General features: G+C 58.2%; 1 protein-coding gene across 1 annotated transcript; it reads right to left on the minus strand.

The window, feature by feature from the left end:
• Window positions 1–63: 63 nt before the first annotated feature.
• Window positions 64–713, minus strand: PPTG_03084 (hypothetical protein; the record flags this gene model as incomplete). The annotated part of the gene is made up of 2 exons (XM_008895762.1): window positions 64–77; window positions 134–713. 2 exons carry the CDS (start codon window positions 711–713, stop codon window positions 64–66), a joined length of 594 nt encoding a protein of 197 aa, XP_008894010.1.
• Window positions 714–728: the final 15 nt, after the last annotated feature.

Raw genomic sequence — 728 nt, forward strand, 5'->3', positions numbered from 1 at the left:
GCGTCCCCTGTATCGATGTCGCAGACAATGCTTCGCGCGGCGGGTGGCAGTACGTTCCCTTTCTCAAGCAGCAGGTGCTGTCGGCTCCAGATGATCTTCCTTAGACGATCTACTTCCTCACGCGTGCTCTCACCGTCGTTCTCGATCCGGATATCTTCAAGCTTCACATCTTCCGTGGTCGTCGTTACCTCCGGCAGGACCGCCATCTGGTTGTCTACGTCCTCCGCAAAGAGTTCACCTCCTTCGCTGATGCAGACCTGATCGTCCTCCAAAGGTCGACTCGCCGTGGGCGGTTCCTGGGTATTCTCGATCGGCCTCGTCTTTGTCGGGCCTTCGGTTTCGTCGCCTTCAGGCATCTCCTCGGCTGTATCCTCGTCGTTCTCGGTCCGGATGTCTTCAAGCGTCACATCTTCCGTGGTCGTTGTCACCTCGGGCAGGACCACCACCTGGCTGTCCACGTCTTCCGCAAAGAGTTCGCCTCCTTCGCTGATGCAGACCTGATCGTCTTCCAAAGGTTGACCCGCCGTGGGCGGCTCCGGGGCATTCTCGATCGGCTTCGTCTTTGTCGAGCCTTCGGCTTCGTCACCTTTAGGCATCTCCTCGGCTGTATTCTTGTCTTCCCTCCGGTCAGACATCTTCACGATTTGGTTGCTGACTATCGCGGTGTGTTTCAGGATGCTCTTCGGCGGATCGTACTGCGGGTGATCGACCATGGGTCCTGCCGGCTC

This window comes from Phytophthora parasitica (genome assembly GCF_000247585.1).
Source record: "Phytophthora parasitica INRA-310 unplaced genomic scaffold supercont2.4, whole genome shotgun sequence".
Classification (NCBI taxonomy): Eukaryota; Oomycota; class Peronosporomycetes; order Peronosporales; family Peronosporaceae; genus Phytophthora; species Phytophthora nicotianae.